Source organism: Homarus americanus, unplaced genomic scaffold (genome assembly GCF_018991925.1).
Source record: "Homarus americanus isolate GMGI-L3 unplaced genomic scaffold, GMGI_Hamer_2.0 scaffold57965, whole genome shotgun sequence".
Classification (NCBI taxonomy): Eukaryota; Metazoa; Arthropoda; class Malacostraca; order Decapoda; family Nephropidae; genus Homarus; species Homarus americanus.
This window is the reverse complement of record NW_024725031.1, coordinates 2,364,156-2,379,155: the sequence shown is the minus strand read 5'-3', so window position 1 is coordinate 2,379,155 and position 15,000 is coordinate 2,364,156. Positions and strand designations below refer to the sequence as shown.

Sequence of the window (15,000 nt, the reverse complement as noted above, 5' to 3'; positions counted from 1 at the left end):
TACTGGAGAGGGACTCGCCGCCACCCCACTATTGTACCTGTCCGGCCACCAGTCAGATCTTGTTATCTAAACCCAAAATCAAACACGATATCTGTACGTTGATAACATTGTTTACATGAACCTTAACTCTAATGTATTTATAAAAGTTATCTTCGGTGGATTAATAAAAAAGAATATTATATTTTTTCAAGTATAAAGAAATTTAAAAGATGAAAATTCGCGCGTTTTTTATTTCCATGAGGTGACGTCATACACGTAAACAAGAGTTCTTGGCGAAGGTAAGAGTCATATCCCCCGGCTCGCTTCCTCACAAACTTCTGGCCTAACTCGGTAATTGATTCTCAAGACTTTCCCTAAGCTCTTAATCTTTGGCTTAAGATAACCAGATCAAGCGGTTTAAATCTATTTCCCTCGCTTCAGAGTTGGTGTGATTTATACCAACAATGTCGTGATAGTGAAGCAATTTTTCCCTACGATCAAAATGTTTAATTTTCAAAACAAGTGGCATTACTTGATATAGCAATTAACTGGCTAAAGTGGCTTGTTCTATACAGGTATACGAAAAGTGTTTGTCTGTTAGTCTCCAGATTTAAGAGGACCTTCCGTACACGAGCTGACCAAACAGGTGTTACAGTCTTAGCAGTAAGGCTCGTATCTCGGCGCCCACGGCAGTTCATGGTCGGGCTAGATTAAGGGATTAGCCTTAGGGGTCCCTAGTTAACCAAGAGTGTGTGTGTGTGTGTGTGTTAGTCGTCGTCAAACAGGATATCAGAATTGAATTGAATTGAATTAAAACAGTTTATTTAACCAGAAAAACACAGTTGAGAACCTGAGCTCTCTTTTAGGCGCCTGATATATACTATACATTTATCTCAAGGAAGTATTATGTATTATCTGGAATAGTACAATAATAGCATGGTGGTAGTAAGAACATCTCATAGTGTTACCATGGTTATCACTTCAATATTTATTAATTTTATTTTTTATTATTATTTTTTATACATAAATTACAGTGGAATTAGAAAACCACAAGTTTAATGGGGAGCAGCACAACCTGGGTGTACAGTAATAAGGTTGAACAAGAGGACAGAGCTGTCAGGATTATGTCTAGTTGGCAAATATGTTTATTGCAATGGTAATTACTTATCTATGGGAGTGGGATCCTTCTGTCCTGCAGTCCGTGGAGAGGAACTAAAGGTGAGAGGCGAGAGGTGGAGAAGAGGAAGTGTATGTAGGCGGGAGAGGGAGAGGAGAGTGGGAGAGGTAGAGAAACAAAGGAGATGGAAGGATTGGAGTTGGGGAGTGGGGAGGGGAGGGGAAGAGGGGATGGGAGGGAAGAGGGGAGGGGGAGGAGAGGAGGATGAACATGTCAAGGATCTACAGGTTTTCAAATACCTTACTTGATTATTCCTCTCTCTCTTCATCTCATGTGACCACCAGAGGGCAGACCACTTTTTTTTCTGACCACATTATTGGTCTGCATTCATAGCCCTTACTTACGCTGTCCTGAGGCAACACTTTATAATGCTGAGTGTACGTCGAGTATTACTGGAATGTTTATCACCTCCAAGGATTACATAGTCTTAACGTCGAGTATTACTTGAAGATGTTTAGCACCTCCTAGTATTATAGTGTTTATGTGGAGTATTACTTGAAGATGTTTAAGTCTCACATCACAATAGTGGAGTCCAACTTGAAATATACAGTAAAGTCGTTGTATTTGGGGGATAATTTTGTTCATTATTAAAAACAAAAGCAAAATATAAAGGATTATTATTACAACAGCTTCAAGTATCTAATAAAAGTGGTATCTGCGTCTGTCAGCTTAATGAACGCTTACTCTAACAGCTTGACTGATATAACCACCATCAAGCCGGCCATTGGTGACATACTGTCTCTCAGCGGCTGAGATTGGTGTGGCAGATGGCAGGACCCGAACAGGAAAAGTTTTACAATGAGGAATGACGAAGAGGAGAATATTGTGAGACTTATACACTTTACACACTAGTACACTTAAACACTTACACACTTACAATTTATGTACTTATAATCTCATACACTTACATATTTACACGCCCCACAAACACTGTGTAGGAAGCTGAACTAGACGCCAGACCCGGAACGACGCGTGACGAGGGGTGGCAAGGTGTAGGATGGCAGGATAGTTACACACGCCCCGAAGGACATCAATATATTGGTGATAAATTGAAATGTAAACAAAATTCAGAATGCGACTTTATATTGACTGGTGGTAGTGGTGATGGTGGTAGGGTAAGTGGTGGTAGTGGTGTTGGTGGTAGTGGTGATGGTTGTAGTGGTGGTGGTAGGGTAGTGGTAATTGTTGGTGGTAGTGGTGATGGTGGCAGAGATATTGATATTGAAACAGTTTATTTAGCCAGAAGAACACAGATACAGAGTCGATTGAAAATCATAATATTAACATAGCTGAGGCAGTTAGTTTTTTAGTTTAACAAATTTATTGACAAAGCTTGTAGTACAGTTTGCCTATTGAGTAATTCAGTCAGGTCTTGACACTGAGGGTGGTATCACTTCTCACTGCCACGCGGGACAGAGGTTCATATACATTGGACGTCATATTCTAATTGAAGACTAATCAGTGTGGGCTACCAGCAAATTTTGGATAAACAGCAAGACTGTCCTCAAGCACCCCTGATTCAATGTAGTAATTACAAAGTTCATGTGTATTTTTGGCTGAGCCAGTTAAGAGCCTGGTGGTGGTGGTAAGGGTAGGGTTTGATGATGGTGGTAGGGGTGGTGGTTGGGGTGGTGGTGGTGGTTGGGGTGGTGGTGGTCAGGGTGGGATGGTGGTAGGGGTGGTGGTTGGGGTGGTGAGGTGGATTTGTTTTCTTACTTTTCCTCTCTCTCTTCTTCTTCTTCTAATGTTATGATAATTATTATTATTATTATTATTAATATTATTATTATCATTATCATTATTATTATTATTAATATTATTATTCTCTCCTACAGGTAAGGCGCTAGAGTTGTAACAGCAAGATGGCGTCTCCCTCACGCACTCCCCTCACAGTAAGTTTAAAATTATTCTTTTAAATCCTGTAGGTGTAGGCAACAGGTGTGTAGGTAACAGGTGTGTAGCAACAGGTGTGTAGAAGCAACAAGAAGAAATACAAATTGTGTACATATTGTAAATGTACAGGTATAACAGGTGTGTACGGATCCAGGTGTAGGATTTACATTGTGTACGTCATATATTGCATGTGTGAGAGAGAACAGGTGTGTAGTAAAGCAGGTGTGTGTGTGTGTGTGTGTGTGTGTGTGTGTGTGTGTGTTGCCATGTCTCACACACACACTAGACAGGTGTGTTATATACTCACCTGTACCTATAATATCTCCTTTATACTGTACGATATTTTCTCTCTATTTAATTATCTTATAAGGGTCATTTATATAGTGTGATTATATAACTCGTAATATAATCTTGTAATGTTATTTTTTATTCTGATATATAGTTATATTTTTGTCTTGTTTATATCTGTTATTTTGTTTGTTATATATATTTATGGTTTATCTTGGGTTAGGTCAGGTCAGGTCAGGTCAGGTTAGGTTACTATTGTTACCGATAAATTTCGAAATAATAACCACTTTCTTATATAGTATTTGCATTATGATACTTTTCCCATATCAGGAGTAGTGCTCAAGGGGCAGCTGGTGGGAGGCAGGGGGAAGTGGGCAAGTGGGTGGCAGGGGGGGAAGATCGGGTGGGTTTGATGGGTGGGTGGGTGGTTGGTTGGGATGAGGTGGGTGGCATGAGGGTTTGGTGGGTAGAAGGCAGGGGTGGCAGGAGGGTGGCAGGAGAGGGGTGGTGGGCGGCAGAAGAGAGGGTGGTTGTGTAGACAAAATATCCTCCACCCAATTGAGTCTTTTATCAGTTGTAACAAGGGGTGTACCGCCCACATCCGCCCACAACATCTTGTAGTACCGCTCACCATCACCCGTTCTTGTTCATAATCTACATAAACGATCTAGATACTGGGATCAGCAGTGACATAAGCAAGTTTGCGGATTACACCAAAATAGGGCGGCAGATTAACTCAGGGCAGGATGCAAATGCATTACAGGAGGATCTAAATAAACTGCAGGGGTTGTCTGAAAAATGGCAAATGAAATTCAACACCAGCAAGTGCAGCGTACTTAATATTGGAAGAACAAATACTGTCAATGTATACAGCCAACATCAACCTAGAAGTCGACTTGTGAAAGAGACCTAGGGGTACTTGTAGCCCGGACCTACGGCCTAGAAAACAGTCCGTTAATGTTGAAATAAGGCAAACAGAGTATTGGGTTTTATATCTAGAAGTGTAAGTAACAAGAGTGCAGAGGTCTTATTGCATCTATATCTTGCGCTAGTCAGGCCGCACCTCGATTACGCGGTTCAGTTCACCGAACATGATATAGAGTCGGTGCAGCGAAGAATGACGAAAATGATTCGGGACTTGAAACCTTCCATATCAGGATAGGCTAAAGAAACTAAACTTGCATTCCTAGAAAGACGAAGAGTGCGGGAGATATGATAGAAGTATTTAAGTGGGTGAAAGGAATCAATAAAGTGGATATAGATAAAGTTCTTATAATATCCGAGCAGGATAGGACTCGGAGCAACGGACTTAAGTTGGATAAGTTTAGGTTTAGGAGAGATGGAAGAAACTGGTTCACAAATGGGGTGGTGGACGAGTGGAACAAGCTTAGCAACTTTGTAGTAAGTGCTGGAACGCTGGAAAGTTTTAAAAGGAGGCTAGATAGATTCATGGATGATAGAGAGTGGTGGTAAGTCTCGACAGGAGCTGCCATGCACAGGCCATCCGGCCTATTGCAGACTCCTTATTTTCTTATGTTCTTACGTTCTCTCGCCCTCCTTTCCCACCCTTATCTTGTACAGTAGGTCGCGCATCAACCCACCCACCACCCACATGTGTCTTGTCTCACATATATATCCCACTCACCCACCCACTCATCACACCTCACTCCACTTACCACCTGCCCACCCACATTTCAAAAGACTTCACGCCTATAGTCACAACACCAAACCACAACCCACCCACCCACCCACCCACCTCACACCCATGAAACACGGTTCGTACACTGCCCCATTATCCCTCCTCCCCCAGAACAATAGGTTGAAGGGATTCCCACGTTTTATCCACAAAAAACTCCCCCAAACAGACCACTCGCCAATGTCTTCCCTGATTTGATTTTTGTATTCATCTGTTGTGTAAGTTAGAAATTTCTCCTAAGACCATAATGAAAGATGGTTAATGAGCCTGGTAGTTGAATCACCTTCTTTATAAACAATGTAAAATTATATTGTTTATTCGTATTACATAATACTTTTCCACCACCCGACACCATTTCATACATTGGCCTAAATTTTGTCATTCGCCCACAGCCGCCCTAGTACGTGCTTGAGTGTGTATATACCGTATCATTATCAAATCAGTATCAATCACTCTCTTACATCATCATTCTTGCTCACTTGTCACCACCCAGCCAGGGATCAGTGACACGGAGGAGCTCGAGAAAGTGATTTTTTTTTTGTATATGTCAAAACTATTCGTTATCTTGTCGAATGTTAAGACCAGGATCAGATATATTGGGTCTTTATATAGGATCAGATATCGGTATTAGCTATCAGTTCAACCTCTGCTAAGGACCACATATCAACATTATTCTCGTTTAGGTCTAGATATCAATATTACTCACCAAATGACCACTATCAATAGCAGATGTCAACATTAACCACATTATAATCACTATCAATAGCAGATATAAGTAAGGCTCACTATTATCATCACTATCAGGACGAGATATCATTGTTCCGAGGTGTCCCAGTTTCCCCGCCGCCCCACAATGGCAGTAGAAAGTGTCACAACCTAACGTCAATTTGCTCTCGGATGTTCTGCACGATGAGTCACTCTGATCTGGGTTTATTTTCCTCCTAGGATGAACTTGAAATTTCCGCAGTATTTATCTGTTGAACTAAGTGAAGATTAGACACCCTCGCTTATTTCACCTAAAGAGTAGACAAACCGGCTTTTTTTTTCACCTGAAGATTAGAGACCCCGGCTTTTTTTCACCTGAAGATTAACCACCCTAATCTAACCTAACATCACCTTGTTCATCCTAAGGGTCGAAATAATACCACCTTGTTCATCCTAGGGGTCGAAAAAAATAACGCTGGATTTCCCCTCCATATAAGGGATACTTACAGGTGTCATTTACCTGCCTGATGACTTAATTACCTCCTCATTACCTGCCGGGCTTGGAGGACCGCGAGACAGGGAGGTAGGGTCATTATAGATAGATAGATACATAGACAGATAGACAGATAGATGTATAGATAGATAAACTAACTGACGCAGCTCCATAATACCAAGAGACAGACCGACAGACAGACAGACAAGAGATAATTTTACATACCGGGGAATCAATAAACCCCGGTGGCAGGTGGGTTTTGTGTAACCTAAAAATAGGCATTGTGTGTGTGTGTGTGTGTGTGTGTGTGTGTGTGTGTGTGTGTGTGTCACCTAAATTATCATACTGTGTAGTCATTGAAATAGTTATATCATTATTATTATGAACTTTCCGCTCCCAGTTCCGTTCCAGTTAGCTTAGGTAAAGCTGTCATGTGTGAGCGGTTTATTTTTTTTCATTAAACTTTGTGAGTAAATAATGTGGAGATAATAAAAACGTCTCTGTACACACCTATGACCCCGAACAGCTGGAAGGAGTCTCTAAACAGCTGGAAGAAGTCTCTGAACAGCAGGAACGAGTCTGAACAGCTGGATGGAGTCTCCTAACAGCTGAAACGAGACAGCTTATTTTCCTATAGATGCCATTGTAATATTTCATTTGTGTTCGATACATCTTCGAACAGGAGCGTACAGAAACTTTTGGTCGTGAATACTATATCATGTCACTCTAACAATGTTGTGGTGTCAGGCCCAAGACCAGATATGATTATAGTATGCTTTTCTAACTTCTTGTTTTCTTTGTTTAATGCTGCATTAGCGAATGAGAATGATGAGTTGGGTAAGTTATCTACGCATTTATTTCTTCTTCTTCTTCATCTTGTTCTTCGTATTCTTATTATTTTTATTCTCCTTCCGTAGCTTGAATAGTTGGGTAATTGTCTTTTAATTGGTATATTGTTGACAGTGTTACGCCATGTTTGTGTGGGCTCCCTGCCTAAAACATTTTTTTGGAAAAGTTGATAAATTTTATGTGTTTATGAAGTTAATGTATCTATTTTTTCCTCTATAATTGAAGTTTTGAGATAATTAACTCATTTTTGTTTATTATAAAGTTAATGGATAGATTTATTGTCCTATTGGCCTTTTTGTTATAGCTATGAATATTTTGAGGAAGGAATTGTAAAGTAAATAAACTAAATTATTTCCCTATAATGTAAGTTTCTCGTATTGCTATGAGTAATTAGAAGGCATGAATCACCTTTGATATAGTATTTAAAACAAGTCCGCTACACTATTCTTTATTTTTCTAATGCCTTACTATTGTTATTGATATTCTGAAGATAATTTATGATCTTTGATGTTTGTAAAGAATCTGATACACCATGCAAGAATCTTCTAATTGCTAAAATGTAAAAAAATATATATTTTATTGCACCAAACTAGACATAGAGTAAAAGCTTGATGCTCTGAATTATGATCAAAATAACAAAGTGAAGCAAGATGGACAATGTTAGGAAATACCACGAACAAGACCGATAGTGATTTTTTTTTTAATTCTCAGCTTTGTCAACCTAACCTAACTCTACCCCACCCTAGGATACTTTAGGTAAGATTAAGGATAGGCACTACAGTTTCATATCCCCTGCAATAATAATAATAATAAATTAATAATAATAAAAAAGTCATAGTCTTATTCGTGGTATTAGTCTCAACATTGTCCACCTTTGCTAAATCGCCGACCTACCACTAATCATTACCCAAATTAATATTGTGTCCCTCCTCCTCCTCCCCCCTGCCCTCGCCCCCCTGAAGGCAGCGCTCAAGTGGAAACCGTGGAGCTGGGTATGTCTTGTAGAGGTGTACTTTGTTTCACAGGTAATGCCCACCATATCCACCAACCATTATACAGTAACACTACGTGGCTTGCTCAGGTGTGCACAATTTTCTTTACAGTGCCTCTTAAAACACCTGGATATTTTTTAATTGTCACGAGTTATGCTTTCCCGGTTTATTTTTTAATTGGTGGCTTACAATTGTTCGGTTTTTTATATAGATTCTTGTTTGTTTTAATGTGGTTGTTTAAATTTGTTCGTTTTCTATAGTCTTGTTTGTTGTTTTAATGTGGTTGATTATTGTTATTCTGTTAGATTCCCGTTTTTTTTTATGGTAACTTACAGGTATCCGTTTTTCTTGTGTGTGGTGGAAGTTACCGATTTGCTTACATTTCTTTATTCCATATTCTATGTATTGACAGTCAGTAATTCGTTTTCTATTAGCATGCCGTATTTTATGAGTTAGTTTCTTCTCGTTTTCTTCTATAATGCATGGCAGACTATTGTATATCCGCATGTGTTTAGATTTTCACTGGAATATGCATGAAAATAACATCGTCATTATGTTGTAAGGTAATTAAATAAAGGAACACCTGAAGATTAACCTCACACCTTATTTTCACCTGAGGATTAATCACCTTTAACATTAACCTAACACCTCTGAGTAGCGTTCGGGTGATTAATCTTCAGGTGATATAAGTTGGCGGCGGGGGGGGGGGGTATTCTTCAGGTAATACGGACTTAGTAGTATTTACAGATGTAAGATCGTCTCGGTGTTGAGCCTAATATAACACCATATGACAAGTATTACTTAGTACGTAAAGTATCTGAGATTGATTGGACGTGCATGTACAACCTTCACCGATCAATAACACACACAAATATATATTCTCGTGGTGTATGTCTCTAAGTAACTTCTCTGTTTCTCTGTAAGTAACATATGTATCTCTCTAAGTAACATCTGTCTGTCTTTATAAACCATGTAATATAATCTCTGTAAACAACAAGTCTCTCAAAAACATTATTATTGTATCTCATTGTAAACTCAGTCGTGGTGGTGGTGGCGGTGGTAGTTGTGGTGGTGGAGTGGTGGTAGTTGTGGTGGTGGTTGGATAGATGTTTGTTTAAGTAAGAACAGAAGTGACAGTGTAGTGGTGGGGGGGGGGGAGTTGGAAGGTCACGGTACGATACAAGCTGTTGGACTGGACGTTACACAACCACGGGTTTACGACTTCCGGCGCGTGACGGTGTAACGGGACAGGTAATGGTGTGGATCGGGACAATAGGCGGTGGGGACGTGACTGTCACCCGATGCTTAGGAGATCAATCGTTATGAGGCGCCTATGATGGCTAGTTGGGGTGACTGTCTGGCTGAGAGAGAGAGAGAGAGAGAGAGAGAGAGAGAGAGAGAGAGAGAGAGAGAGAGAGAGAGACAGAGAGAGAGAGTCTCTATACCATTCTCTCCACAGTCATATTGTTTTGGAGGGAAGGAGTGACAGTTCCCCCTCCCTCCTCTTGGCCTTCTGACGCCTTGTGACGCCCACACCTACCCACCCACCCCCTTCCCCCCACCCCAGTCTTTCCCCTTCGCCCTCCTTGACTCACTCAGAATGGTGATGGGCATTAACACTCGCATCCTGTAGGACTCCCTAGCGTAGAATCCTTCTCTGTGGATGTTGTCTCCTCTCCTTCCTCCTTATTTATCTATTTGTCCTCCTCTTCCTTATCCTCACACCCCCAGGAAATAAACGAGGGAAGGAAAGTAGGATTACATGCTGTTTGGTTATTTTTTTAGGGGGGGGGGGCACTTATGGATATTGAATTTTTATATGTGAGTTTGTCTACTTATTTTTCTCTTTATTTTTATTTTTCGTTACTTATTTTCTTCTTCCTTTTGCTCTGTTTCTCTTCCCTTTTTTATTTCTACTTCTTCGTTTTGTCTTCTATCAGTTTTGTTTTTCTTCTAGTTCTTGTTCTTTTTATTGTACTTTTTTGCTTTTTTCTTTGGGATTTTGTCTTTCTTGATTAGTTCTCAAATAGGGTGGTGGACGAGTGGAACAAGCTTAGCAACTTTGTAGTAAGTGCGGGAACTCTGGAAAGTTTCAAAAGGAGGCTGGATAGATTCATGGATGATAGAGAGTGGTAGTAACTCTCGACAGGAGCTGCCATGCACAGGCCAACTTTATTTTCTTATGTTCTTATGTTCTACACCGACTGCTACTACCTCCCACTCCTCCCCACCCCCCCTCCTTCTAGATTATTGGGCCCTTCTCTGAGGTTTTTTTAGATTGCCCCGGAGGGGGCTAGTTTATTGGGCACCCCCTTACATCTTGTGCAAGGTGAAGCGCAGAAGCGTTTACAGCGCCCAACAGGGAAGCATGCTAAGTTCATGCTAGCCTTTATATCTCATGAGTTAAGGGCGTAGAAGCCTGAAGAGTCAGTGGTTTATGTCATCAAGTTATTGGAAGCTCCAACAACTCCCTGAAGACGAATTCGCAACTTTCGACATGTACCTACTTTACTGCTAGGTGAACAGGGACTAATGGGGGCTAGGAAGTAACTCCAAACAACTTCCACCGGCCCGGGAATCGAACCCGTGACATCTCGCTTGCGAGGCAAGAACGGTACCGCTTCTACCACCAGCGCCACCACTCTCCTATGAGTCCTGGCTATTAACAGGAGAGGTCAAAGGTTAAGGAGGAGTGACCAGGAGGCGGTGACTCAACCTGGGTTTATCTCCTAACATGACGTCACTTATTGTTTACATTTTTTACCCGGGAGGAAGTTGCTCAAGGTAAACTTCTGTCATAATGCACTGAGCGTGATGCTAATAATGTTGGTAATAATAGTAATAATAGTAATAATAATAATAATAATAATAATAATAACAATAATAATGTTGGTAATAATAGTAATAATAATAATAATAATAATAACAATAATAATAATAATAATAATAACAATAATAATGTTGGTAATAATAGTAATAGTAATAATAATAATAATAATAATAACAATAATAATGTTGGTAATAATAGTAATAATAATAATAATAATAATAACAATAATAATAATAATAATAATAATAATAACAATAATAATGTTGGTAATAATAGTAATAGTAATAATAATAATAATAATAATAACAATAATAATGTTGGTAATAATAGTAATAATAGTAATAATAATAATAATAATAATAATAATAACAATAATAATGTTGGTAATAATAGTAATAATAATAATAATAATAATAACAATAATAATAATAATAATAATAACAATAATAATGTTGGTAATAATAGTAATAGTAATAATAATAATAATAATAATAACAATAATAATGTTGGTAATAATAGTAATAATAATAATAATAATAATAACAATAATAATAATAATAATAATAATAATAACAATAATAATGTTGGTAATAATAGTAATAGTAATAATAATAATAATAATAATAACAATAATAATGTTGGTAATAATAGTAATAATAATAATAACAATAATAATAATAATAATAATAACAATAATAATGTTGGTAATAATAATAATAATAATAATAATAATAATAATAATAATAATCGTTGATAATCCTTGAGTTGTAGAGATGTTATCGGAGGGGGTGGGGGGGTGTAATGAGAAACATGAGATGTGTGGATGATGTGGGGAGCTGTTTTCTGGGGGCGTTGGGACGTCATTAGAAAATAATGATCTCTTGGATGTGGAGATGTTGTGTTGTCTGCCATGAACTGTGAAGATAGTTTTTAAGGGACGAATAGTTCATGAAGTGTTGAGTTGTTTAGAGTATTTAGGGTGTAGAGATGTTCTGAGTGTTATGTTAGGGTGTAGAGATGTTCTGAGTGTTATGCTAGGGTGTAGAGAATGTTCTGAGTGTTATGCTAGGGTGTAGAGAATGTTCTGAGTGTTATGCTAGGGTGTAGAGATGTTCTGAGTGTTATGCTAGGTAGTGTTCTGAGATGCTAGGGTGTAGAGATTCTGAGGTGTTGTATGTTCTGAGTGTTATGCTGTGTAGAGATGTTCTGAGTGTTATGCTAGGGTAGAGAATGTTCTGAGTGTTAGGGTGTAGAGATGTTCTGAGTGTTATGCTAGGCTGTAGAGATGTTCTGGGTGTTATGCTAGGGTGTAGAGATGTTCTGAGTGTTATGCTAGGGTGTAGAGAATGTTCTGAGTGTTATGCTAGGGTGTAGAGAATGTTCTGAGTGTTATGCTAGGGTGTAGAGAATGTTCTGAGTGTTATGCTAGGGTGTAGAGAATGTTCTGAGTGTTATGCTAGGGTGTAGAGATGTTCTGAGTGTTATGCTAGGGTGTAGAGATGTTCTGAGTGTTATGCTAGGGTGTAGAGATGTTCTGAGTAACCTAATAACGTGTTGACATGTCGAGGTGGTAATAATTAGGAAGCATTACCGACCTGCGACACGACTACGCACCCGGGCAAACACAGATGGCCAGACCTGACCCAAGGGAGATCAAGTTCACAAGGGAAACAGAATTCTCACCGCCACTCGATCAGCTCAACCCGGCGTCATGACCTTGTTAATTCAAGGAACTGCTAACCAGCCGGCACTAAAGTTACCGGACCCAACACCCAGTACAGTGTACAGTACAGTACATAACACAGAACAGTATGCACTGTAACACCACAGTAAGCCATATCATTTACCTAAGAGACTCACACTGTAGTAAATGGTGTTATTATAAGGTAAGATGAAGGCTCTGATACGCACCATAACACTGCAGTGTTTTCCATAGCTTTTTATTTGCTAATCGTGATTCCTTACATTCTTTAGCCTTTATAGACAGTGTTTAATATCATAAATTTCAATTCACGGTATAGTGTAGGACAAATTGTTTCGGTAAAAAGAAATTAAACAATGGAAAATTTGAGTCAGTCAGCGCCTCTTCTTGCCTCTTTTTTTCTTCTTTCTCTTTTTTTTCTTCTTTCCTCGGTCTTTCTTATTTTTCCTTCCTTTACGCCGTCTTCGTGACCTTGAGGAGGAGGTGGACGACGACGACTTGGACGACGACGACTCGGACGACGACGACGACTCGGAGGACTCCTCCTCGGACTCCTCCTCCTCGGACGACTCCTCCTCGGACGACTCCTCCTCGGACGACTCCTCCTCCGACTCCTCCTCCGACGACGACTCCTCCTCCGAGGAGGAGGTATCGGCCTTGCTCTGTTTGTGCCTATGGGACACAACCTTCCGCTGACGGTGGCACGCTTTTATGCGTTCCTTCTCCGGCACGTACCTTATCAGTAGTGCTCGTACTGCCACAATGAACAAGACGGTGATGATGAGGGCAAGGGCGAGAAGGATCGCCGAGGTGTAGGAGATGATGGGCTGGGGGCAGCACGCGGGCGCGTACTTGAGGCGGCGTCGCAGGGACAACACCCTTAAGGCCCAGCGGACTACTGGGATTTTCCACACACCCTCAGCCTCTCCTGGGGAAAGGTGACAGGGTGAGGTGGTAAACGTCCTACCCACAAGGGGTAGGTATTGGAGGATCCCCCTGACTGGGTCAGGGTAGAGTATTTTGCAGACCTCGCTGAGGTCTTCCTGGAGCTTCAGGCTCCAGGTCTTCAGGTAGTAGTCCGTGATGTACACCGCCGTGATCAACGCAGCCACCACCGCACACACCACCGTCGCAACTTGTAGGAGTTTTTTTTTCCTGTGATATCTCTTTAAATTTTTTAAAAACATCGACTTATTTTAGATTATTCTTTTTAAATAAGTTTCAGAATGGAAAGTTGATTTGTAGGGTAGTTCCAGATTAACACAAATATAAAGTTGAAGAGGTGCTACGGGGGGATTAGCTTGTGTTGTGGTGTTTGGTAGGTCACACTAGATAACCCTTGACATATTGGTGAGAGTTATGCTCGTTACGGCTGTACCACCACCATTCAGTCGTTATCCTCACAGTATTAAGGTGTTTAGGTGTTGACCGCTCATTGGTAGATATTTGAACATACTCCAACGCTGATTGGTGGATATTTGAACACACACTTGAATATAGCGAAGCTCGTAATACCGACGGTAGGAATAGACTAACGACACACATTGTGGTTTGATGTCAAACGCCTCAGTAAACACATGTCGAAGGTTAACCGCAGAAGGCCTCTCTACTCTACTCTGGGTAGACCTTGTTGCCCCCCCCCCCTCCTGGTAACACAGGTGGTAACAGCGCCACACCACCTATTACTTCCCGAGAGAAAAAGATAAATATGTGTTTGTTTTTTCTCAATATGCCAATCTGGTTGTAATCCAATGTTGAATATGTCACCTTGTGTCCAGTAGAACCACACCTTAGGTTAGGTATTTAATTGTGTCGGATAAACAGTGCCACAGTGGCCATTGTTCTCAACAGCGCTGGTTCATCAGCTCATGGTAAGGTGTTTCACAGCTTCACCTCGACATAATAACCAATAACATTGAGGAAACAACTGTTGAACACACACATACACACACACACACACACACACACACACGCACACACACACACACATACATATATATATATATATATATATATACACACACACACACACACACAGTGCTCACCATCCCAGCAGATCAATGTTTATCCAGCCTAACGATGAGTACCTCCCTCCTGCCACCCAACACATTCTTTACAGCACTTAACACTTCACATAAACACACACACAGACACGTGCGCGCTCGTAGCTTCTCGCTTCTGTTACTCGTGTTATCAGTATGAGATCGTTTGTATTCCTCAGTTTAATATTCCTCAGGTAACTCAGGCCAGTCAAGTTTCTGCCAACGGTATAAAATTATTTTTTTCAGTACATTCCAGATATTGATGTATTCCACCTTGTTGTCCACTGTGTGAGTATGTAGCAGTGAGTCTGGGATTATCTCCTTAACTAATTTAACTTTATTGTTATTTCTTAC

The 15,000-nt window shown here is 40.1% G+C and overlaps 1 protein-coding gene across 1 annotated transcript; it reads right to left on the bottom strand.

Annotated features, from left to right (window-relative positions):
* Positions 1–12,978: 12,978 nt before the first annotated feature.
* LOC121864692 lies at positions 12,979–13,791 on the bottom strand. The gene has a single exon (XM_042363850.1). The coding sequence runs from the start codon at positions 13,789–13,791 to the stop codon at positions 12,979–12,981; it is 813 nt and encodes a 270-aa protein (XP_042219784.1).
* Between the last annotated feature and the right edge of the window lie 1,209 nt (positions 13,792–15,000).